Source organism: Scleropages formosus, chromosome 4 (assembly GCF_900964775.1).
Source record: "Scleropages formosus chromosome 4, fSclFor1.1, whole genome shotgun sequence".
Classification (NCBI taxonomy): Eukaryota; Metazoa; Chordata; class Actinopteri; order Osteoglossiformes; family Osteoglossidae; genus Scleropages; species Scleropages formosus.
The window spans coordinates 5,628,477-5,653,803 of record NC_041809.1 but is presented as its reverse complement, the minus strand read 5'-3'; the positions used below and the strand labels follow the sequence as shown (position 1 = coordinate 5,653,803).

Here is a 25,327-nt window from a genome sequence, read left to right as displayed (position 1 = left end):
GTTAAAACTGCTTTCCATGTGAGCTCAGGAGGGAAGTTGAGTAATCTCTCAGGCATCAGAGAAGTGAGTCAGCATCGGAAAGGTGGGCATCCGCGGTACCCATGATTTGCGGTGCGGTTCGAGCGCACACGTGGGGACAGGTCTGCCTTCGCGTACGACACAGGAACACAGCGTGGCGCAAGCATGACGAGTCCGTGCTCCACTCCTTGCGAATCACAGGTGGGGAACAGTCTTCATCTTAAAAAAATAATAAAAATCCAGCTGCAAAAACTGGACACACGAGCAGAGTGAACGACTGGTCAGTCGCACTGCAGACACTTTGTGACTTTGCACCATGGTAGGTCAGACATGGGGACGTCTGTGCTTCTCACCGGATGAAACGTTGCAGGAAACCACGCCTCCACGGTACCCACAATACCCTGCTGCCCACCCTTTTGCAGGAGAAGACCCAATTAGTATCTGGTGCTTCATTAATACAAAGTACAGCAGCACTGATCAGGAAAAATTCTCATTATCATCTTTAGAGATTCGCTGGGAGAAGCAGGAAATGACAGTGAGTACAGGTGGGCAGGACCGCAATCACCACGCCAGGAGAAAACAGCACTGCGTTCTGTATACTCTGTTTAATCGTTTTAAAATGGGATACAAAGCTTTTTGCTACACAGAAGACTAAAAACCTACGGGTGTCAAACATGTGGAGCTGGTTCTTAGGGGTACGAAGGAGTCGGCTGCCTGGGGTAGGCGACCAGGTAAACCGTAGAGAAAAAGTGCAGAGCTCCGCGATCGACAACCGTAAAAATGTTCAGGCACGGCCACCAAAGTGGGATGTTAGCAGTGTCATAAGAAACACTTGGTAGTGTTTGGCCCGGGTCAAACTCTCCTTTTGCGCAAATACGCCTTTTTAGTTTATTTTTTAATTTTTTTTTTTTTTTTTACAAAAGATTTAAAATGCACTACGTGCATTCTGAAAAAGCTGAGTGATCACTATAGCGTTAGAAAAGAAACAGAAGAAAGCATACAAACAAAACATCTGGATATAACAGAACACTGGATATAAACTGGACTACATTTTTAAGAATCCTGAGTAAATAAACAAAAAAAGTCATAGGGTGTTGAAATTAACAAAAAATAAAGTCTCCTCCAGCTTTCTGTCAGAAAAGTAACATGTAAGTAATGTTTTCCCGTGATGACACGGCCTCATGGCTTAGGGCTTGGCTGGGTAGAAGACGGGGCTTGTCCACACAGCTGCTTGAGCACCAGTCAGTAAGGAGAGGCCGTGTTAACTGGCATGGGAGGCCAGACCAGTCAGTGCACGGAGGCGGGGGGGCGTGGCCTATCGGCGGGGCTGGTGGCGGCCGGCCCTGGGCAGCGGCGAGGTGGAGCAGGAAGGCAGGGAGGCGGTGGCGTCCTCGGCCTCCTCGAGTTCACCTTGGAGCTCCTGGCTGACGCTGGACTGTAGGGCGGCAGGAGTGAGCCACTCCTTGGGCAGGCAGCTCTGGAGGAAGGGTACGCAGGAGCTGAAGTAGGCCAGCCGATTCACCCAGCGCGGGATCTCCCTTCCGCACAGAATCTGCAAACGTGGGACAGCGGAGTGAGCCCCCAGAGCTGCAGAGCAATAATCATTACTGCCTACATTTTAACATTTAATATTTTTACAGCAGCAAGGGTAGGCACATATAGCTCAAAGGGATGACAGGTGGAGATGGGATTTGAACCTGTGGCCTTTAAGTCCAGGGGCTGCACCTCGAGTTAGTGTTTGTACACTAATCTACTCAATTATTTACCCATTTTCACAGGTGAACATTTTTTCCTGTATCATTTCAATACAACTACCTTGATCAAGGGTACTACAGCAGCAGTGGGGATTTCAACCCAGGTCCTTCCACGGCTCTCAACCACCACAGTAGCCACAGCTCCATTTTTACCAGTCTTGTTACAAGTGCAAGTGCTGAGGGAACTACAGTTGAATTTTGCGCCCACATTGGTGAACAAGACTTACATTTTTTTCTGTAAAACATTCAGGGGAAAAACTGCCTGTACTTTTGGAGGGGGTCACCACAATCTTACTGTACTCATTAAAATTTGATTTGAACGATTTGTTGATTTCTGATTTCTCGGCACGGCCTGAGAAATGTGCTGAGAAAGACGAGGGTTATAGCAACTCATCTACCACATCTGCAGCAGTCAATCCTGGCTTCTACTTTCTCTCTGCAGAAAACAGCTACTTGCACACCTCTGATCAGTTATCTCAACGTGCCGTCCTGTCAACAGGCCACAAACGAACAACAAACCACAGCTGCTACCCATCAGCCCCTGCAAACGCATCCAAGGTTTCCGTTACCTTATCAGCACCTGACTGCAGCAGAGCTAAAAGGAGAGCAGTCATAAAGAATGCATGTTCTTCTTTCCTGCAAGGAGGCCCTTTGAGTGGATTATCTTGGTGTGCATGACTCGTAATGGGATTAACCCACTTTGGAGGAGAGAGTGGCTGCAGGAGGCCCCGTGAACAAACTGGAACAAACAAGGCGGCCCTAAACGCGGAAAACGTGGGCAGAGATGTGCACGGTGACAATGTGAAGCGCTCCAACACAGAAACATTGTTCCTGGAAATACCACGCCCATACAACAAAAATGACTTAAGCTCAACCACTGTTATTTATTATTGATTCGTTTAGCTGACACTTTTCTCCAAGGCGAAGTGCAATGTGAGACTTTTACGCTGAGCTTCTTACCACTACGTAATTTATACATCTGGGTAATTTTACTGGAGTATTTCTACAGTTTCTGCAGTTTCCATTACTGGACAAGTAACCGGTTTTAAACTCCTACATTTATTTTGAGTTTGTTATATTTAGTGGGAGGGGGCGCGGTGGCGCAGTGGGTTGGACCACAGTCCTGCTCTCCAGTGGGTCTGGGGTTCGAGTCCCGCTTGGGGTGCCTTGTGGCGGACTGGCGTCCCGTCCTGGGTGTGTCCCCCTCCCCTTTCGGCCTTACGCCCCGTGTTACCGGGTAGGCTCCGGTTCCCCGTGACCCCGTATGGGACAAGCGGTTCTGAAAATGTGTGTGTGTGTGTATATTTAGTGATTGTTTTATTTCAATTTTTCTACGATGTGGACAGAGTGTGAAACACCCTCTCTCTACGCATCCCAGAGTGAAAAACACCTACCAAGACCACTCATCTTTTCTTCACAGAATGATGGCAAACTACAACGAAAAAGATAAAGTGCTCTTAGCCGCTAAGGTGTACCAAAGTGACAGTCCTGGCCATGCACATTGTCAGCTACAGACAAGTCCCACATTCATTCCTGCTACACAATAATTGCCTTAAGTTTTGCATTATCTCAGGGTAGCTGTTAGCATAGTGGTTACAGCTGCTACCTTTGGACCCAAAGATCACAGGTTTGGATCCCACCTCCAGCTGTAGTACCTACATTGCTCCAGTAAAAATTGCCCAGCTGTATAAACAGGTAAATCAGTGTAAGTAGCACAACATGTAAGTTGTTTTGGAAAAAAGCATCAGCAAAATGAACAAATGTAAATATAGAAAACCTTAAAATCTGCCCCACCAAGGAAATAAATCTGTCTTTGGTGGGGTTTCTACAGAATAATAAGTTGCAAGTCAACGTGTTAACTTCTGGATCAATGTTTTGAAAGTTCGACCTCAAAGACTAATTTTGAGATGGAAAGCCCAGCAGTCCCAGGTACAAACCAGGTTCCGAATTGGACGAGACAGGAACCACCAAACTAATTTGTTTTACACTTGAGACTTTTAAAGCTATGCTGAAGTGCTGATGGTAACAGGTCTATTAGACACCTCGCCATCGTTCATTTTCGCCAGCAAATGCTGCAGCGGAGCTTAGACAAGCCGCTTCTCATGCTTAAACACGTCAGGCACGAGATAGGAAGAGCAGCAGGAAGTGCAACAAGTGTGTAGCTGCTGTGTGGGTCGAGGGACACCAGCAGCACGTCTGGGCAGGCCGCGCACAGCGCTAATCTCTTCCCAACACTCAGCCCAGCAGTGTAATTACACCTCCTTGTTTACCCTGGGAAACCAGCTTACAGAGCATTTACAGATTTATTCCACCGTCCGGCCAATTGCTTCTGCACACCTCAGATGACATAATGTAAGCTGGCTGGCGTTTTTTTTTTTTGTTTTTTTTTTTTGCTTCCATGCCATCTGGACCAAGCCCTTCCACACTTGGAGCGCTCAGGGGTCGAAGCTTCTCACAGTGTCTGCATCGCATCAGTTGTGCAGCTGTGCATTGCTTCAGCATCAGTTTTTCAATTAATTCCAAGTAAACAGCATCAAAATGGGTGGAGGCACATAGAACTGTGCTCAGTGAGACATGAAACCTATTCAGGATAATAGAGAACAGAATATGGAGAAGTTGAGATCTTTCACCATCTCTCCGAGTTATTCTGAGGCACACTTAAGGTATCAGCGGCGATCATATCATCACCTTGGAAAAGGTTTTTGGAACTTCTCTGAATGTGTTCTTATTGCTTTCTGTCTGTTTACCTTAAAAAAACTAAACAAAAGCAGAAAATGGCTCAAACTGCTCATATATACAGCTGGAGTAACAGCGTGGTCACGAAGCGTTCAGGCAGGACCGCAAGTGCTGGGAAAGCAGTTGTCCAGATGGAGGCATTCCGAGGACTTCTTCCCATGCATTCCCTTACACTTCCCTTTTCCCCATCTGCTGTAGTAAAACTTTGTGTCTAAGTTGCTCTTCAGCTGCTCCTGTGTGCCATTTTGCAGGCAGCACAGAGAGGAATGCAGTCAGTGGGACAGGCACACGAAAATATACCGAACTTGAACACCAGTCTATACCACCACATTCCAAAGTTTGCAATGAAAAGGAAAGTGAAAGTGATGCATGAGCTGAGATTGTGACTTCAGAGAACTTTCAGCTGAGCCTTTTCATTTCCCCTGACCACGCTCTCTCTTTCTCTCAAACACACACACACCCACGCACACGCGCAGACGCACACACAAACAGGTGTATGCGAAGAGAGAGAAAAACAAGAGAGGCTGATCAGGCTTTCCTGTCTCTGAATGTGGGGGAGGGGGCCTGACTTTTACCTTACCTCTGAGAGGGCTGAAGAGAAGTGGTTGCAGTTCTTGTGCATGAGGTGATAGGCGTTCCCCTTGTACTCCTTCCCCAGCTCCTCCACAATGCGCTCCACATCGTCCTCCGTGAAGTCCGTGCTGCCCAGGACGATGGCCTCTCTGTGGGTCGGGGCAGAGCAGACCAGGCTGAGCGGGTGAACTCACACTTGGAAGATAAATCCACAGCGAGAGACCAAAAGGCTAAACCTGAGTTTCATAACAGTGATTTTAAATATTTTTCCTGTAGTGCACCCATGCTGTGATGTAATTTACTCATTGCTAACCATGGTGTATTTTTAGCCGTTATATTTTCAGTTTTCACACCAAGCACGTCATCATGCCATGTGCAAAGTGCCCAAGCTCAGCACAGTATGGAAACCATACAGACACAAGGTTTGTAAAGGACTCCCATAGACTGTTAAACTAAAGCATCCATGAGCTTGATTCAGTTTTCACCCCCCTGCCAACACTGAGTCATCCTTCCTTATATCCACTGCCCTCGCAGAGGGGGATAGAAGCGTGATGCTGTATGACGAACACATCACCATAGTCCAGGCCAAAAAAAAAAAAACCATGCTGCTCAGCTAGAACACAGCAGTTCAGTTACAGTACAAATGTCTGCATTGTTTAATGAAAGGACGGTAAAGTACCGCAAGCGAATAGCATCGGGTGACAGTGGACCTTTCCTTGTTCAACCTCTCCCAGCTTTTCAGTCCACTTTCACTTTTCTCACAACGCAGAACTGTATGGGAGTTCAGATTTAGATAACATCTTTGAAATCTAAATTATGTTGGTCTTCAGCAACCAGTTTGATTTTTAGACAGTTTGACAGTCACCAAAAGCTGTGAGAAAAGAATGCAGAAAAGCTGCTCATCGTAGCAAGTGTGTAAGACAGGCACATGTTGAGACCTTTCAAATGTGACAGCTTCCGAGGGAGTGTGACGGGTACTGAACTAGAAATGCCGGTTGGCGACGTCTGCGTAACAAAGACGAAATTGCGCCATTGTGTTGTGCTTCACAGAAACACCTTCTTTCTGAAGAGGCAAATGCCTGAAGCTCAGATCATGGTTCACGTCTATCCTCCTACAGCAGGGTGTGGAATACCTCAGTAACACTACAGTAATGCATTGAGAGAGATTTCACGGTCATCATGGAGAGATGCTACAGGTGTCAAAAAGTCAACAGCACCCTGGCGTTAGTTTCCATCAGTGCAGCAGTCCATTATCTGTGGGCCAAGTTGCATTACAGCGAAAAAACAGACAAGGGAGGAAACATTCAATACTATTTGCTTCCAGCAGCACATTAGAAAATCGTTGGAAATCTAACTGCAACCTCAAGGACGACAATTTGCCTGCATCTGGAACTTTCAGAGAGCCGGACCCTGTGTGGAATCCCTGCATCCCATTGTGCAACTCTCCGGTGGAATCATACGTGGTGGGAATGTTGGGATGTCCTGATGAGGGACAGCATGGTTTGCCCAACAATAGGACATGCACAAGGGGGCTTAGAGCTGTGTTTACATGAATGCAGACGGCGTTTCTCCAAGGTCACGATTCTTTGACATGGGTAGCACAGCGGTGAAGGTTCCTGCAGTTTGAGTACAGCAGGTAAACTCACTCTAAACCGTCATGGAGGACAAGGCAGATAAGACACACTTCCAAGGGGGTTCACCTGTGGAAACTGGAATGCGGCACAGGACACTAAAATCCCTTCTAAAGCTGTTGCAACAGGTCACCTGCCAGGACGGTTACAGCACAGCAGGGAGAAGTCAGACGTGCAAGTGAAACGAAACCTAGCTCCCCTCAGAGGTCATGAAGTGATCTGCTGCACTCTTGCCTGGATCACTTACTCACTGCCTGCTCCTCAGTTTCGCATCCATTTGAGCGTTATGGCACAAGGCAATGGACGGTGCCTTTGGATGACCAAACAGAGTCTTGGACAGCGAACCACACTCAATCTCTTGCCGTCATCCTCTTGGACTGAGCCATACGTCACCCGAACCCAAAGTGGAGGCTCCTCAACACCGATCTCACTATCCGAGTGGAATCGTTCAGCACCCTAAAAGGCACTCACCCACTAGTTGCGACCCAGGAGATGCTCAACTCTGTTAATGGCAGCAAGAGATTGACCATGAATGACTGATCTCCCACTGGCAGAGCCTTCCTGGCACGGATATAAACCCTGAAGGACTTATTCAATATAAACTGGTTACCACTAACAGAAGCAGGGCTTGCGAATGGCCCCTGCTGTTCATTAAGTGCACTGGTTATTACAACCACAACTGAGAGTTATTCTGCTCTGTGTTAAAAGGCTACAAAATCAATACAGAAGAACAGCCCAGGTGACAAACTTAAGATTAGTAATTTTCAATAACTGTATGCCTGTCGTCTTCACTGAAATGCGCTTTTAATAACACATCCTTGCCAGTGCAAAAAAAATTTACTGTTTTTATTTATTTTTTTATACAACCTCATGTATGGGCTAATGTCATGATAATGACCTTAATGTAACAGTAAATGAGTCAGGATTCCCTCAGGCAGTAGTCCACACTTTAAATAATTAAAACATACAAGGTTTTTTAAAATCTCTGAAGAAGCTTGCATTTACACACACGCACCATTTAAAATACTGAAAGATTACTTTGTTGATATGGGACTGGAAATGATACGTTGTCGTTTGCATCGTAGTCTGAGAAAGCCAAAACATTTACATTTGTTCATTCACTACATGCTTTTCTCCAAAGCAACAGTGTGATCATAATCACAGTTAACCATGGTCATGGATTTTTCTGTGGTTTTAAACAGAATCAACACATTTTGAATGGATATTCCAAGCTTTTCAGACAGCTACAGTTACCATAGGCATCACTACACCTCACTCATGAATGCCTCCTGAACAGGTGACCACTGGAAAGACTCACTTGAATTTAAAGGTCTCCCCAAGTTCTGTGGCGTCTCCAGGGGTGATCTCAAAAATCCCTGAGAAGGGGTATGGGTGTCCTCCATAGGCAAACTCTGCAGGAACAAGCAACGGAGAGGATGATCAGACAGTATCTTTCTGAAACACACGGCCTACTGGAACAGTGTGTGGGTTTAAACCCTCCCAAAAGCTAAACAGGAGGCTTAAGGGCACTGTGCTCCTTCCCCGTGTTCTGATCCACTCTGACAGAATGTCGTGCTCAGTAACTCAGCTGCTCCCAAAGGACCGCTGAGAGCAGAATGTCAACGAGCTGGACCGCAAGGACCAAAGGCAGTGTACACACGCTGAGCAGCAAATCTCCCGTGGACTCGCCTGACTCCCAATCACGTTACTGCATAAACATGCAGAAATCTCTTCCAAAGAATATCAGGGATTTTCCTAAACTTAGAATCAAATATAGGTTAACGACTTACATTTTTAAATTGCTCAAACATACACATTTACATACTCCCTTTTATCTTATTCCCTTATCATCATTTACCATACAATTATTTTCTATTTTGTGTTTTGTTTTTTATTCACTGTATTTTTTTAAATACAGGTTTTTATATTTTATTGGCTTTTTGTTGCAATTTTTAAAAATGCTAAAATAGTCATTAAATATTTCATTGCTTTTCAACTGTAACCTATTATTGTTAAGTACTTTGAAATGCTGCTTTTAAAAAGCAATATAACAGGATTATTCTGAAAGGTGCTAACTGTCAGCAGTGTTTGACCGGTGGCATCACAGGGCCACAGCGGGTAACACTGGTACCTCACAGGTCTTGGGCTGTGCGTTCGGACGTGGCGTTTATGTTCTCCCACTGTTCACGTGGGTTTCATCTAGGTGCCCTAGTTCCCTCCTACAATCCAAAGACGTGTTTCAGGTGAACCTGTTACTCTCAATTGCCCTTAGTTGTGTATGTGCGAGTGAAGGACTGTGGGTGACTACCCTGCAATGTGGACTGGAACCCCATCCATGTGGCAAAGCCCATTCTACTTGGCTACTTGCATTTAACCTTATATGTTCCAACAGGTTTGCGGATGGCAGCCGGCCAGTTTGCTAAATTGGACTCTCTCACTGCTGACTAGTTCAGTAGCCATTACAGACACCAAATACTTTAATATGACCAATGCGAACTCACACCCTTTACTCTCACTGCTTAGTCATTTTTTTTTAATGTCTACAATTGTGACAAGGATGGTACACCGGTGTTTTGTAAACAGGTTTGTCATCAGGTTTCATAAATATTGCTCATTTTTATTATTCTGCTGTATGTTGCCAAAGAACACATAACCTTACAAATCTGATATTAGCCTTCTCGGGCAGCTAGGTATGCTTGCTTTTCAATATTGATGCTTTATTTGAGTATTTAACTGGATATTAATTTTTCTCACCTGTAAATTGGGTGATGATAAAAATGTATTCTGGAAAAGCCGATGCATTGGGATCCTGTAGGACTAAAACTCTCACGCTGCTTGTTTGAGAGAGGATGCACCCTACAGTAACTCTTTGAATTTGATGTGCGCATACATGTACGGTGGCAGATGTCCAGTATGCCTACAATCCAACTCCAAGGGAGGAGCACATGTGCTTCCACAGGGTTGTCATCACCATCACCAATACCATTCAAACACATCCGTTTCCAACGGCTGGCTCACAGCTCCTTTTTGGGCATCCTGGTCCCTTTAGAAATTAAAGTGTAATAATTATACGCCTTAACCAGGCCATCTGCTACTGGGATAGTGTGTCTCCCCGTGCATCAGCTCAATGTTTGGCAAGTAAGGCACTGCACATTCTTTCATGGACCGTTGGTGGTGGTGGAGGGGTCCAGGTAGATGCACAGGTGCTGTGAGATGTTCAGCTGCCAACATGGGATCGGAAACGTGCAACGTGCAGATTGCGGTTGAAACAGGAAGACGGTGTCAGGTGCAACTGGAGCTTTACCCAAGTCAAAGTCTGCGATGCCTATCAACTGAGCACCTCATGCTTCGGTGGAGGCTTCTGTAATGTAGATTATCACGAAGAGGTCATAACTAACGCCACCTCTATAACAGTCTTTGACAGGATCCGGACATAACTTATAGAACACAAGCCTATGGATAAGTTTTGGCTCCATTAAATGTTTGTTAACTGTTACTCCTCCCACTGGTCCTAACAAAGGATGGGAGGGACCATAAACCTGGGCCACCTCCTCCACAGCACCTCCAAATCGCTTGCAATAATATCTAGACACAGTGGACATCGCACAGAGATGTATGGAAAAAGCTGTTTTATTTTGGCAACCTTACCTCTGCCGTACACCTCTATCCCTGAGTGAAAGACCCCGATTCCCAGAGAGGTGGTGAATTCGTTGATCCAGTACTGAAAAGAAACAGATGAGAACAGTTAAAGACAAATTTCCAGACATCCACACAAAGAAAACCACGGAGGGAAAAAAAATAAAAATATTTCCAATGTATATAGTGCAAACCCACAGCTTGAAAAAATGACAAATGAGAATGTTCAGAAATATGATGGAATAAACACATTGGCAGTCTGCAAAAACCAAATACACAGCAGGATTTGCATACTGTGACACGTATGCTGACTGACATGCTGTCACTCATAAACGGTCGACAAACATCTAGGCCAACAATGCGCCAACAGTGGAGAAATAGGTCCAGACTGGATGTTTCCATTTTGCTGCAGGTACCCGTGAGACACAAACACGATTAAGACTTGTTTCACATAGGCTCAGCAGAAGGAAGGTGGGGAAGAGCTTGCCATTCCCATGGGAACAGGGATCGGCCGCTATACAATCTCTGCCCACCTACGCTCCAGTACAGTGACAAAGAGAGGGCCTTGACTTCTTGACAGCACTTGTAGTGGGCTTTGTGCAAGCTGCCTCACAAGTGCTGTAGCCCAATCCCCTTCTCCAACAGTGAGCTAGACATTAGACATCTCACATGGGGACAGCCCCCGCATTCAGAGGCAACTGCTGCTTTGCCATTCTAATGAGCACTGTACAGGTCCATGGCAGGTGTGCCAGCTACTTCAGACTCAGCTCACACTTGCTAATATCTGCTCAGTGGAGGCCTTCATATCAGTGGGCTTATTTGAATCAAACTTAACTGAACCCAGGCCGCACATTGGCTCAGCGGGTAGTACTGGTCACTCACACCTCCTGGCCTGTGTGAAGGGTGGGTTTCAAGGTGTCTCGGTGTGAGTGAAGTTTGCAGCTTCTCCCTGTGATTGCACTGGTTTCTTCTGGGTGCTCCAACTTTCTCCAATTCCATTTCTGCTCAACAGGTCAAAGTAACAAACAAGCAGAGGTGTACCCTGGGACACACAACAGCTGCTCATCACCGGTTACAGACAGTGAAAAGGTGCAGACAAGCTTAAGGGGAGAAAAAAGCAGAACTCTCATTTTAAATGAATGAAACTCTTAAGGCGAGTAGGCTGCTGTATTACTCCCTGTGGGGAGCTAATCTAATCTAGCCGATTTCGAGTGGGAGGTCATTAGCTGTAGCGGGAGTTCCTTTCAGGAGCCACTACGTCTGCAGGTCCCTCAGGGCAAGATAAGCGTAGTTAAGACAGTTAAAAGCTGCCGTTTCCCCATGCTACCTGTTGTAAGCACCTGGCTCCAAGGATTTGGGGAAGAGGCTTTAAATGCATCACTCTGCAGATGGGGAGAAACCTTCAGCCAATAGACACAGATCATTTTCTTCCCCGGAGTTATAAAAACGTTCATTTTTAATACTCTTCTTGGCTACTGGGTAGCCAGGGTGGTAAGATCAGAGCAGGACTGGGAAGATTATGCCACCAAGACAGCTGGCTTCCAGCCAGAACAAGGGAAATCCGAGTGGGAGCAACCTCGTATCACTGGTAACCATGGAAACCACAGTAAGAACTGGATGAATGGTTGAACCCGATCCCCTACACCCTCCATCTTCACCATCCTGTAGCTTATTACAGTTAGATGCACTTAAATGCAAGATCACCACACATTGGGCAGCAAACGACTGCTGATTGAAACCATCTGGGATAGATGCGGCACACAATTTGTGCTACTACTGCAATCTGTTTGCGCCTGCCATAGTGGGTGATCCTCACACGCGACCTGCTCTCCAGCTCTGGCAGTCTACATAAAGACTATCACCAAACAGACCCCAATGCCTGACTTCAATGAACTGAACTGCGTAGAGCAAAGCACACAGAGAACCCGAACAACTGCACAAGATGACACTTCAGAATCAGGGCAAATGGTATTTCAACAGGAAATCCTGTGTGATCTCAGCTGGAGCTGTCAAGCATTTGAACATGAAGAAGCAAAACAATAAAGGGAGATATAAGAGAGACAAGATGTGGAGACCTCCATCATATAATCCCACCAGGGATCCATTCGGGCTCCGGCTTTGTTCCTGTGGCCCCACTTCATCTGTAGCCCCATCTCTCTGAAGACTCTCCACACCCATGACACCATGTAGATCCCTTCAGGGACATTGTAGAAAAGCTTGCAATGTTTCTGAGAAGATGAGGGATGAGACAAGATAACTTATCTCATGCAATCCAAGAAGTGTTAATTACCGCAAGTGTTGCACAAAGGCTTTGACATCAAACCAAAAAAACACAGCACCTTAACATCAATTCCGCACAACAACTTCTAGGGTCAGGCATCTGTCAGGTGAACCGAAGCAGATGTGATGATCTGCCAATGATGCCTCGGCAATCCAGGGGATGGCAGGGAACACTGATTCAACCAGGCCTCCCTCGATTTGATTCACCGAGATGCATGAAGGCAGCAGCTCAGCAAGTCCTGGGGAGGAGAATTTCCGCAGCTCCCAGCTCCGGAGCACTGCCGCGAGCAACGTTGTGCAGACTTCAAAGAATCTGCCACGTTTCATTGAACAACAAAATGAGTCACAGTATCCTGGCTAAAGAAAGATACATACCTGCCTCGCTGCTAATGTATAAATACGCCATCTTATAGTTGGCAGACATGACTCTGCCATGCCACAACAGCACCATTCGGTGCAGGAGGAACAATTTAGGTAAGAGAGCTCAAAGCATTGGGAGAAGCGAGCGGTTATGTAAATAGCAAAAGGACCATGTGCAAAACTCTTGTTTTCCATAGAAGAAAGGGACTGATTCTCACATTTTCTGTGCTGGGATCTCAGGATCTCATGGGGGAGAACAACTGTGTCTCTCTCACATTTGGGTTTATTTACACCCTGCAGCAATGTCTGAAAAGACTTGGCTTTCCTCTGCAATGTACAGATGTTGCCACAGGAACAGCCAGACCACATAGCTTTAAAAATAAAAATAAACTGTTGAGTGTTCAAGTTATTACAATTTAAAAGATGCATAATTCCTCCCCTGCAATTGCCTCTTGCACAAAGGTTCATTTCCCACAGCATGCTATAACAGGAGCACTCTTTTCCCCCCACTATCACAAAGCTCCAAAGATCCAGTTTGGATATCTCCCCATGGGGTAAGATGTGCCCAGTAAAAAGCCATACTGCCTTTCCCTGAATGAATCAATGACCTCCTGTTTTACAGGGATCAGCACAAGGATCGCCTTGTGCTTTTACCGTGACAGTAACCCTGGACTAAAGAGCCATGAAAGGCTCCGGTAATCAGGGTGTGAGGAAGATCAGCAGCATCCCTCAGAAGCAGCTTGAATGACGCCAACTAACGCACACCTCAGGATCGAGAAGGCTCCACAGATGCTGAACGCGACCCTTAGCACCTTCATCTAATAATCACACACTCATCTCACTTGCTGCACCTTTGACCTTTCTCCACAAAGGTGGCCTAATGACCAGGATGAGTGGTCTAGCACTGACACAAAAATGCGTACTCGGGAAAAGATACAGCCAATTTGACACCATCCTTCCAATGCTAAACACTCAAGTATTTTCAAGAATTTGATTATGCAAAGAAATGTACTACATCTTCACTGCTAAATTCAAATGGGACACAGTAAGGAAATAATGTGAGTGTGTTTAGTAGTAATAGATGTACTATTACCTTTCTGTTCGGGCCCCTTGTTCACAGCAAAGTATAACCTGACTCTCTCCTAGAACTGTGAGCTAAACTGTATGGTCTAAAAACAGAGGCAAGTAGCGGGGAGCACATAGTTCACAGACACAGACACTGCCTGTGAACTCAAAAGACACAGGGTTGAATCACCCCACCTGCTCTTGTAGCCCTGAGCAAGGTAGTTGCCCAAAGTTGCTTCAGCAAAAACTGCCCAGCTGTATAAAAGAGTAAATCGTTTTAGGTAGTTTAATACTGTATGTCACTTTGGAGAAAATAAATGCACACGTATAAACAGGAATAACATCCAAAACTGCTAAATCTGACCTTCCCCTTTACTGTTCTTGGCTCCATCGCTTTCTGAATAGCAGACATCAACAACGGCCTTGAAAAAGCAACAGTGCAGTGGCTGGGAGTGCTCGCCCGCTGGCCCGCGAACGCGCCCCACAACAGCTAATTCGACACCGGAGAGCACATTTGCATAGCAAAGGCCGTCGGTGCTTGTTAGGGACCGTGTGGGACTCCCTAATCACGTTCTGCCACTTGTGTTCCCAAGCCGCTTTTCTCATGTAAATTCTACCGGGCTGCAATGACATGAAAATAGCATGTCGCACCCCTGAGAGAGCTACCACTAATCGCAGGGCCTTTTATCTGTAAGGCTCAGCATCTCTGACCACTGTGAAACTGGCACAAGGGTGAGCCTTTTACCATCGCTATCAGTAGTATTATTACCGTTCGCATCGTTGAGCTCTTTATTTTACTCATTGTCAAAAGATGTCTTTATTCAGAAAGGAGCTCAAAGTAGTTATAGGGAGGCAAATACACGCTGTTCTAATTAAAGGTGCAGTGCAGGCAAAAGTTTGAACACACCGGTGAAATACTTCTTGGGATGAACTGGATCTAAGTTAAAGCAAAGCAACCCACAAGTGTTCTACATCTCTGGGAACTGTGGTAGAAGAACTGAGAAAGTATGTCTGCTCATTTCCTGCTCAAACTTTTAAACCAAAGGTCTCATGAAAAAGTTTCCAAGTGTATACAATCTTTTGACACGTAATGTACAAAATAGAATTCCACTGGGATATAAACCTCCAAGGATCTTACAATGACTGCAGTGCTCCAAGTGTGATTCCACTGGCAGAATGATGCAGGGGATGGAAGAAGGGCCAGATATTTGGCAGAGGGACTAGATTTGGGCAATGGCTGTGACCCATGTGCACACCCTTGGGATCCTGCAGGAACTGCACTGTCTGTCTTCTGGAGGAAACACCCAGATGTGACGCCTGACTCAGCATGACCAATACTGCACTGCTGAGGACAGACATCCAGAGGGCTATAAATTCACACACCTCCCATATGCTCACTGTGACACTGAAGGTTTTGGCAGGTTCTTTCTGCTAGCCAACCCAACTGTTGTTTCATTTCATCTTCTGCGTCTAAAGAAAAACCTCCTCCACCAACAAAGCAAAACAGAAGGGTAGGATTTAGTGAACTGAAATGACTTTATTCCCTCCCCCATCCCAAATCTCACAATCATTTGGCTATGGTACAGAGTTCTTATCCCTTGGCCCCAATTACTCCCAATCGTATTAAAGGAACTTTAATGCCTTCATTGCAGAGGGAAGAACTGGGCATACAGCTCTGCGATTTACTGGCAAACCTGCACCTGCTGGAGTGCAACTTCAACTGGATCCTGGGGAACTATCTAAAGCATTCTGGCACAGATGGTACCACCAGATCCAACAGGGATCATGTTTTCCTCCAAAGTCATTACATACAAGTGCAAAATCCATAATCAAACTGATACCAATTATTACCCTTCTCTTTGACTGAGAAAAATGTAAAAGAATGACTAGAAGAAAAACGTGTGCCAGAAATATTTTCCTCTGCCTGACTTCATTTGGTCTGAAAATGTGGAGTGTTTCAAGCAGCAAAACACTGATTAAATGACCCGCGGCAATTTAGCTGCGAAGCTTGTTCTGCTAAATGATTATTGATTGAAACAGTAGAGGGACCACGCAAACACTTCATCACACTCAAACAGAATAAAACATGAAACACACCAACCCAACTAGTGCTTAAAACTGACAAGTGGAGGCACAAAACCCCTGTTCAGAAGGTCTTTGTATTCACTATGTGCATGTGATGACAGGAGGAATGGCTGCACAGTCCTTCAGTCTTAGTGGCATATGTCAATACATCCTTTCTGTGTCATTTTTATCATCCAAGGACATCTGCATTACAAAGCCTCCACTGACTTCTCAACATTCAACAGAAGACAAACACACGGCCGCTGTGAGCGAGTTGAGAAAGGACTGGTTTTTCGCGATCCTTAATTTAAAGAGGAGCTCCACAATGGGAAAGGATGCACTACTTGTTCCAGAAGGGTCTACACCGGAGACCTGGGTAATACCTGCTTTGGTCTGTGTTTTCAGAGTGGACAGTGGTGTGTTCTGGTCTCTCACTCAGAAGGACCAATGTCTCACTTAGTGCTATACACACTTACTGGAGTAGAGGTTCCAGAAACACTCGTAGCGCTTACAACGCACCCAGAGAGCAGAGAAACAGAAAATGGAAGCTGAATTACTGTATTTGCATTGTTTAAGATTTGGCTGCACCACCCATGATCTACGCCCATGATGTCCTTCCGGAGACTGCAAAGGGCACCAGCACTACGTACACTACACATTGCAGTGTTCATCTGTCTGTTTCTGGATATCCTCACATGGTGTGAGGACAGCTGAGATTCAAAAGAATGTCATTCAAGAACATTTTTTCATAAGTGGTTTACACTGAACAGGGGAAAGGTCAACACTGGAGGAAACTGTGGTCAAATTCATGCAGAGCATTGCCAGCCTTTTTTTAACCAGCTCTGTTTCTAAAGAGCCATGAAAAAACATGATGGTTTAAAACTCTCCATACATTTTCCTTCAGCTCAAACCCCTTTCCCCAAGAGACAAGTATGAGCATCTGTTTCTTCTCTCTGGTACTATGTGAAAATGGTAGCGCAGGAAAAACAATCCACACTTCTCAGCATGCCACTAGTCCCACAACCACCCCCCCCCAGAGCCCGCCTGGAGCCATCAACCGCGTCAGAGCATGGAGAAACACCCGAGACAGCGATCAAAGGAGAACCCGCTCCGCAAACTGCCACTATTTGCGTTCTGCCAGCAAGCATCTCTACCACACCAGGAGGGAGGGTGGGGGGCTTCCCCGGAACAGATTAAGACATCTATGCTGCTCATAGATCGAAAAAGAAATCATGCGTTACGTGCCAGGTAAACGAAGGCAGGGAAAACAGGGAAGCGTCTCTCTCTGTAATTTGCTTGCTATTACCTTATTGATCTGAGAGCTCTGGCCATCTACGTGGTAAGTCAATTCCAGTAGATTGGCTTCCCTGGAAAAGGTAGTTACGGAAATGGCTCCTCAAGCAGACATGATCGCCAGCCTCGCTTGTTTCTCAAAACACTCAAGGGCCGTAATTTGATTTCTGGGTCGCTCGGTCCGACCTAATCACTGTCAGCGGTGCGGGGGCTCTCCGTCTCCATAAAATTGTCTCCCGTCTCTTTGTGCTCAGAGGGCGGCAAGCGAAGCAGTTAGGATAAGAAAAAAAATCCCAGACCCACGCACAAGTCCAGATTTAGTGACTCCAGATTGGACTGGGCTTTCTACCTCTTATCCTCACAACATTCAGGTCCATTCAAGTCCTGTTCCAAAAAATATGCTCATATAGTACCCATTAACTATCTAATACAAAAGCTAAATTACATCTTCCAAGCTAATCCTCAAATGATACTGTAAGATGGTCATGAGAACATCCATTGACCTGCAACAGGGCCGATTCCTTTCTGCTGTATTTATCTCCATTTGTCCCATTTAAAATAACACTGTACCGCTTTAATCTAAGGTATTCATGATTATTTACACAAGACATGACATTGCCCACCTGCCTTACAAGAGCACACGGATTTAGCTTATCCTTCAGTACTCTTTGTGCCATTTAAACTAACATACCTCTTTTACTTTTTCAATTAATAATAATTATTAAGAGACAGGCCTTCGCTCAGTCCCTCTACAACAATGCTTGGACCCAGAACTGGGCTTATTCTTTAGAGATGTGTTTGTGCTGTTTAACTTGAACAAGGTCACTGCTTTACTACGAAGTTAAGCGCTTGTAGTTTTACCATTTTCTGGTTTAAAGAACACTGACCTAACAATAAAGAGAACTTTTCAAAAACAAAAATGCGGTTCATTCAATAACTGTGAACTGTGTCAAAAGCAATGTGAGCATCCCAGAAAATAACCAACTGCCTTTCATCCTGACTTGTGCATAAAAGCACGCATTGCTGAGGGAATTAAAGGCCTGTAATGAAAACACAGAATAACGTCTAGCAGGTTTTCTGCTCCGTTTGTCCACAAAATCTGGTAAAATAAGTGGTTTAACTGATTGCCACTCGTATGTTTGCCATGACAGAAGATTCACCTTCTTACTGCATGCAAACCATAAATGAAACAAAATTATGAAATATTCATCAAGGTCTACAAAAAAATAGGAAAAAAAAATCAACAGGATGGGTTTGTTGACAAGGATAAGCACAGTTAATGAGCTGAAACACACAACCCATGGTCCTGCCATCAACGCATTACCTGCCAGACAGAAGAAGCACGGGACTAATCGGGTGCATGAATATTGAATGATGTGTGAATGAAGAACATTCAAAATTCATGCAACTTTATTTATGAGACACTATTTAAGATCTTCATGTGTAGAATAACAGAAGAAAATGAATCAGCTGATGAAGTGAAACTCACAATTGATGTTCCTAAAAAAAAAAAAAAAAAAGTGCAAATTTACTGGCAACAGTGAAAAACAGAATGAAGGGAAACTGGAGAGTACTAGTTTGAGAATATTTCGAATTAAACCAGCGTAACAGGTTCTGACTGAGCTAAAAACCAGATGAGAGAGGTTTAAACATTCCCAGACTGATTACTTGTGTTTCACCACACCTCGCCTTAACGGTAACCTCCACATGGTTCGTGGGGCAGAAATATTGGAGCAGGAGCAGAAGGCATCACCCACACAAATTGGGTCAGTTTTACAGCTCGGAGGTCAAAAGTGTCAGCACTTCAGGTCACCTGCTCCTCTTTTAACACGGCTGTGACAGAGCACTGGGCAACACGCTCGACTGACCTTTTGATGAGCCGCGGGAGAGGATGGGGGGGAAAAAGAGAACACGCTTAGGTCAAATCTCGCTTCACAACCAGCAGAGCAGAACGGGGAAATCGTGACATATTTGCACCTCTCCCTGCTGCCGGCACAGAGAAGAAGCAGAAGACATTTGGTTCCCCCCCCCTCCGCATCTGGCATACAGAGTGACAAGGACATCAATGACAGCTGCACTTCCAAACTGTGTGTTGTGCACATAAATACATTCGTGCAGCATCCCAGTATAAATGTTGAGAGATGACCATTTAGTCTGGGGAAAAAAATATGTCTTTTTTAAAATAATCTGAATGAAATGTTACATTTTTTCATGAAGATTTAAAAGTCACTCATCCCCACTGGAGTGTCCCTGGTCCCCATTCACTGGCAGAAAGTGTGAACAAGGCCATCAATGAAATCAATACAAGGGCAGGCGCAAACAAGCTCCTCTGTGAGCAGGTTCTAAAACCTGTTCCAAACGGGTTCAGAACCTGGATTTCAAAAAACTATAATCCAGAAGCACCCTGACAGCAGGGTGCACACCATAGAACACACCCAGGGACCATGGACACAATGCAGGCCAAACACCACACACCCACCAGAGCCTGGACAGATGACAGGCATGTGCAAGGACAACAGTGGCATACACCAGACCTACAACGTGAAGTACAGCTCTCCCCCCGACACACACAATACATGTTCACACCGAGTTCCTTTGTTCGTAATAACAGTCTACGTGTCTCCTTAACTTCCAAATCTGACAATTTGACAAGAATTAGGACCATTACCCATGTTCATATTGTGTAAGTCCATTTTAGGACTTGGCAGCTGAATAAAGGAGAAGTTTCTAGGAATCTGTCAACTGAATAAAAGATAAAGAACTCCACACTAATAAATTATACCTGGGGACAGAAGCGATGTGAAACAACCTCCATGATATCCAGGTCCCATGAAAGACAAGAGGCAAAGGTCAAAGAAAGCGAGCGGCTGAGTCAGATTGGTGTGGCTGTGAAGCGTAAGGAGAGGAAAAGTCAGCAAAATAACCACAGTGGTCCAGTAAATTTAGGGTTAGAGAGGTATTCCACAATAGGGGATCAGAGGCACACAAATTTGACATTAAAACACCACAAAAAGATGGATATACAGTCTGTACTGTTGAACTGGGAGAATACGCTTCTCAAAACAATCCTCAAGAGCAAGCTAAAAATGTTTTATTGATCAGATTGACCAGGGTGACCACTAACAGTACTCCATAGAGTCAGCAACCTGAATAAAGAGCATACCATGCCGCTGGTTTGCTTCAGTGGGTCGCTGCACTGGAGGGGAGTGAGCCGTCAGAGCAATGAGATCAACATCCTAGAATGTAATGACACATTATCACGTCATCTGAAAGCCGCTGGCCCTCAATGAGCCACACATCGTGATAATACACACGCTGGCAGCAGTACCTGGAAAAACCGGGGACGCACAGAACCCTGGTCTGAGAAAGGAGGGCAGGTTCACAAACGATAACAAAAGGCAGGACATCTCAAATGGATCTCAGCTTGCACCAGAAGCTTTAAAAGGACAGTTCAATCCATCAGCAAGCTGCTAAGCAAAGCTTGCAAACCTGTTTGCAGTTGGTGCGAACTTTGCTCTCAGTGGTGAGATAAATCACATTCTTAACATGTCCAATTTGTTACATACCGCCTGGGGGTCCACTGATCACAGCTCCAAGTGACCCTGTCTTCAGTAGGACACTGATAAAAATGCTGCATGGCTCTATGTTAACAACAAAGGCTAAACAAAAGCAAAGAGATCGGCGGAGAAGTCAACCTAGAAACGACAGGACGCAGCCATAGGAAGCAATCGGAACATTAAAGGATAACGGGGAAAATATAACGCACGTTTATAAATTGTTTTTAGGTTGGGAACCACAGCATTTCAACTTTAAGTTCTAACTAGGCAAGTGATAGCTCCACATGCTGGTTCCAGATCAGGCACTCCAAGGAAGGCTAACACTAACCAATGCGCATGCGCAGAAACACAGACACACAAGACTGATTCAGGTCAGCTGGAGGACACCTTGGTATCTACACTGCCGGTCCCCATCGGGCCCAAATATGGGATTTCACACCTCCGGTTGAGCGCCCCATCGGAAACTATGAGTCAACTATTGGGCTGCTTAACGTAACTGCTGATGATATTACATGTCTGAGGAGTAAAGTACAGGGGGAGAAAAATTGTTTAAAAGTAGCAATGCACATCACTTGACAGTCAGCCATCAAAATAATTCAGACCAGTATGTCAGGAAAATATTTTAAATAGAACTCAGAATTCACTTGCTATTATTAGTTTAAATCCAAATGTGACTATTGATGCCCTTCCATCTAAACAGATAAATTTAACATTTCTCCAATTTTAAAGTCTTCGGTTTATTATAAGGTATTTATGGAACCGCACTATATTTATTTGGTAAGAGAAAAATCCTTCATAATTCAATATATTACAAAATTTATAACTTGGGAACTAACAAGTTAAGCACTCATTTTCAGAAGCTAAAGTCAGGGGGGGGGGGAAGAAAAAAAAAAAAAAAAAACTCTTACAAGCCCAGACAGTTGTCTTGTATGCAGGCTGCTTGTGTGTACCAGTAACCACAAATTAACATCTCAAAACCATAACGCTGACACAGCCTTATCATTCAAGAACTCCTGCTCTAGATTTCAACCTCACATAGTATGCAAGACACAATTTCCTCTGACGTGAAAGTTTCGCCGCTGAATTTCGGTTTAACAGGAAGTGCCCCAAAAGCCCTTTGATGTCTGTGTTAAATCTGCGCTCAGCTGGGAATTCTGTCCTCCACTGCAAACACTGCAGGACCAAAATAGGCATGAGATTCAGCTCTTGTGTGCTTGTTAGGCTTCGCAGAACTACACAAAATTGGGTAGCCATAAAGGAAAACTCCGGATGAAAGTCAATCCTCACAGAGCTGCATCGGAATAAACAAATGGCAAGCATCGAGGAGCACTGCAAACACGTCATACCAGATAAACTACAGTTACTGCTTAATGAACTTTGAGTTAAGCTATATACTTAACACTGCTATGATACTCTACTTTTCTTAGAGAAATAAACAAGAAAACATAACATATACCCTGGTTATAACTCCAACAGATATAATAATTATGCATCACAGTACAAAACATAGAACATGGCCTTTTTCCAAATGAAAAAAAGTGTTGTCGGTCGTAATTCTGTGACAAGTCTGTTAAATAAAGTTGAACAGTAACATCATCTTCAAAACAGTAAAGGAAGAGTAATTGTGACCTACATAGACTGGTAAACTACAGGAGCAGAGACAATCCAGGGACGCAAATAAGGTCAGAATCTTAATTAGAAAGAATACGAACCACAGTACAGCACAGTTCAGTACACCCTTTTGGCCAAAACAATTCCTGTCTACAGAAAACTCCACAGGTGATGCGTTTCACAAAGTCAGTCAAAACCGATAAAAGTCAAGTAGAGCATCAGGTATCATTTGCGAGGGACAAAATTCACAAGGGATGTCATGAGTCCAAATTCAAGATGTCCTTGTAAGGAAATTCTTAGAACAACTACGTCTGTGAAGAGGCAAACGTCCCACTAGGATGTAGTTTTTCTAGGGTGGTGGTTCAGAATGCTAGATCCACTGGTTATACTGGTCTTTCTCAGAGCTGAGCTCTTTATAACTCTGTCTGAACTGGGATTTTTTTTTTTTTACTCAGCAAGTTTCAATTACATTCCATTTAATGAACATTGTTAAATTAAAATATTTCTAACAGGTGTCTATGTGCATTTTCTCATTTGTGAAACCAAAAGAGAGCAATGATGTTTGTCCGTCCTTCAGCACTCGTCTTTAAAAGGGCAAAAAGGATGACGGTAATTAACACAAATCGATAACATCGACTTCATGGGGCAAATTAAATCCATTCTTCCTTTACAGCACCAGCCTACAATGCTGAGTACAGAAGCACAACAAACACAGAAGTCAGATTTTTCTTATACCGTTTCATCCGACAGCTGACTAGACAGTTGTGACCCACTATGCCACTAAGGTGATTCTATTTAATCTCTGGCAAAATTGTGTTTTTCCACACTATTCCGCCACAACACAAAGTCTGCAGTGACTCTTTAACCCCTTTGCCCAGGAGCAGAAGGGTGCTGTCAGATCACTCCCAAGAGTGAAGGGAACTGAAATTGCAAAATGTGGGGGGTGGCATCAAAATCCACAAAAGTGGATGGGGGTACCAGTCATTCACCCCCCCACAAGAGCAGAGGGAATCACGGGACCCTCTGGAACGAAGGGAGCAATGGAATCTCTCCAGAACTAAGGGGGTCAGATCCTCCTCACCAGGATCAGAGGGAATCACGGGGCCCCCCAAGATCAGGGGGAGCCATAGAATATCTCCAGAGCAAGGAAGGGGGCTCGGATCCCCCCCACAAGAGCAAAGGGAATCACGAGACCCCCTGGAGCGGACGGAGCAACAGAATCTCTCCAGAATTGAGGGGGGGGTTCAGATCCGCCCCCACCAGGAGCAGAGGGAATCATGGAACCCCCGAGATCAGTGGGAGCCACAGAATATCTCCAGAGCAGGGAAGGGGGCTCGGATCCCCCCCCCCCCCCTCCCGAAGCAGAAGGAATCATGGGACCCCCCCCCCGGCGGCACCACGCGAATCTCAAAGGGTCGAGCGTCCATCTTCAACCGCTACGGCTACTCTGTTAATCGTGTCTTCCAAAGAAAGTTCAGCGGGCAGAGTTGAACGAGGCAGCGCCGGAAGGATGAGGGTGAGAGAGAGCGAGGCGCACAAAATGTCAAAAACGCCCTCGTTGCGAGTTCCTCCTGCTGAGGGAAAAGTGCTGAAAAGCCCCTCCGAGACCGAGCCGAGCGCCACTTAACTTCTTCACCTTTGCCCAAGTTGGCGAGAGCGCGAGCTCGCCTCTCTCTTTCCGAGTCCTTCTTGCCTTTATCGAGGCGTTTGCGGCGCTGTCCGCACCGACTAGTTTGACTTACCATGTCATACACGTTCAGTATGATGGGCTCGTTGGCCATGAGGAAGGTCTCGCTCCAGCTGCTCTACTAGTTCTCTCGTCTTACACGCGGAATTTTTCTCTTCCTCCCACTTCGGCTCGCTCCCGAAAACGGGCGTCCTCAGCCCTGGTCCCCGCAGTCCGGTTCGCCTCCTCGGAACTCGAATTTCATCCGAAAGTTAAGCCGCCGAGACGAGAAGAAGCAGAAGCAGCAGTAGCCCCTGCAAACGCACCAGGTAGCTAGTAGTAGCGGCGCTCGCGCACGGACATGTCACCACCACCAGCTGCCCGGCTAGCTAGAGCACGAGCCACGGACCGCCGCGTCCTTTCACCGCCTCGCGGGCGCCCTCGACATAACATTGAAGTTTCCCGTCCAAATTCGCCACCGAGAGCCTCACGCAAATGAATAAACCGCAGCAAGGACCTGCGAGCGACTGCCGCGCAGCGCGTCCCGTATCGTGGCGACACTGGCGCAGCGCCTTTCAGAGGAGTTACTCCGCGCTCCAGGAGTGGGTGATCGAGGAGGTGGTCGGGTAGGTGATCGATTGGGCAGCCTGGCGGCAGCTGGTGCGTTTGCTTGCTCGCTCGCTCGCTCGCGCGGGGGGACCCCTCCGCTAACAAGCCCCCAGTTGTTCTTGGACGCGACATTTTCGGTTCCGGCTGCATTTCGTATATCATATAAAATTTAAATAAAAGAATTTTATAAAAGAAAAAAAAACCCGTATGGTATGCTGAGAAATTATGTGTCGTGGAAGTTGTGCCGCTTATTAAAAATTTTCAACAAAACTTTCATAATCCAGCGATCATGTCGGTGTTCAGCACACCCACGCAAACTAACTTAGCGCTGTCGCGTTCCGTCCTCGTTTTTTTAAAATCAGTAATTACCATGTACTGCAGTCTTGTGTTATGGAAATAATAAATCCCGACCAACACAAGAGTTCACTCTTCTAACATTAATCTTTCGTATTGATTTAACCCCCCTCGTTCATT

At 45.4% G+C, this 25,327-nt stretch overlaps 1 protein-coding gene across 2 annotated transcripts; it reads right to left on the bottom strand.

The window, feature by feature from the left end:
* Positions 1–538: 538 nt before the first annotated feature.
* On the bottom strand, positions 539–24,883 carry desi2 (desumoylating isopeptidase 2). Of its 2 annotated transcripts, none has more exons than XM_029251592.1 (5): positions 24,321–24,883; positions 10,361–10,433; positions 8,031–8,124; positions 5,089–5,230; positions 539–1,570 (listed from the first exon to the last, which is right to left on the bottom strand). In XM_029251592.1, the coding sequence occupies exons 1-5, from the start codon at positions 24,357–24,359 to the stop codon at positions 1,334–1,336; spliced, it is 585 nt and encodes a 194-aa protein (XP_029107425.1). In that variant the 5' UTR covers positions 24,360–24,883; the 3' UTR covers positions 539–1,333. The 2 variants fall into 2 exon arrangements, with proteins under 2 accessions (XP_029107425.1, XP_029107426.1); XM_029251593.1 differs by lacking the exon at positions 24,321–24,883 and adding an exon at positions 20,193–20,464.
* Between the last annotated feature and the right edge of the window lie 444 nt (positions 24,884–25,327).